The following is a 984-nucleotide window of genomic DNA, read 5'->3' on the forward strand; positions in this document are numbered from 1 at the left end:
GCTCAGGAGCCTTGTCTGAAACACCAGTCCCTGGAAATCCTGGCATTTCCATAATCACACAGGACAATGCCAAGAATGGATATTTAAAGGGGGAAAAAAAGAAGGTAAAATACACCTGGTGAGAAAAATTCCAGTCTGTGGATATTTATGTTAATATGTGGACTAGAAATGTTCCAAAGGAGACACACAAGACGTGGCAATTCCATGGCAGGTTTTCCCAGGAAAACAGAGCTGCAAGAGCCTGAAAGCTCAGCCTGCCCTGCCCCAAATCAGCATCAACACTTGGATTATCCTACAGATACTTCCCAAGCTTTTCAGAACATCCAATGATCACCATTCCAGAATTTTCCTTACCTTGAAGGAGTTTGGATTTTAACAGGAACTGGAAAAGCCCCTTTCCCCTCTGACCAACAAGGCAGGAATAATTCCCTGCCTCCTTCCCTGAAGATCCTTTGAAAACCAAGGATCTGACGAGAACGACACAACAAAAACTCCCGTTGCCCAGAGGATATTCCACTGTCCACTGAGCTCCTTCCATGGAGGAGTTTCCAAGGCATAATCAGCACCTGCATAAATATTTTGGGAAAAGAGCTCCTCAAGCCAATCAAGGACCAGAATCCGCAGGAACTTTCTCACAATAACTCAAATTTTCCCAAAACATCTGTGTCCTCCCGACCTCCTGAGGAACATCTTCAGCTCTCTGTCACCTCCCCACAACCCAAACAGCTCCTCCCTCGAGATTCCAACTCCTATTTGGGGAAAATAATTTAAAAAAATACCCAAAAAACCTCACAAAAACATGTGAAAAAGCATTTCCCCCCTCCCTGAGCTGGTTTGTACCTTGGCCTGGATGGATTTCTTGGCCCTCAGGAGCAGCTCTGCTTTGATTTCCTCGATTCTTTGCTGGGTCTCCTCATCCCAGTCTGGCACAGATTCCTGGGATCTGCTGGCCAGTTTCACCTTCACCCAGGCTGTCAAAAAAAA

At 45.7% G+C, this 984-nt stretch overlaps 1 protein-coding gene across 1 annotated transcript in view; it reads right to left on the minus strand.

Annotated features, from left to right (window-relative positions):
• Nucleotides 1-840: 840 nt before the first annotated feature.
• Nucleotides 841-984, minus strand: part of LOC114071652 — a gene marked incomplete at its 3' end in the record, with an annotated part of 25,887 nt that continues 25,743 nt past the window's right edge. The window contains exon 8 of the mRNA XM_027909501.1: nt 841-971. Within this exon, the coding sequence (XP_027765302.1) occupies nt 841-971 (131 nt within the window). The remainder of the gene's footprint in view (nt 972-984) is intronic.

The sequence above is a fragment of the Empidonax traillii genome, unplaced genomic scaffold (assembly GCF_003031625.1).
Source record: "Empidonax traillii isolate 1590-97213 ecotype Southwest subspecies unplaced genomic scaffold, ASM303162v1 scaffold2180:size94112, whole genome shotgun sequence".
In the NCBI taxonomy this organism is placed as follows: domain Eukaryota; kingdom Metazoa; phylum Chordata; class Aves; order Passeriformes; family Tyrannidae; genus Empidonax; species Empidonax traillii.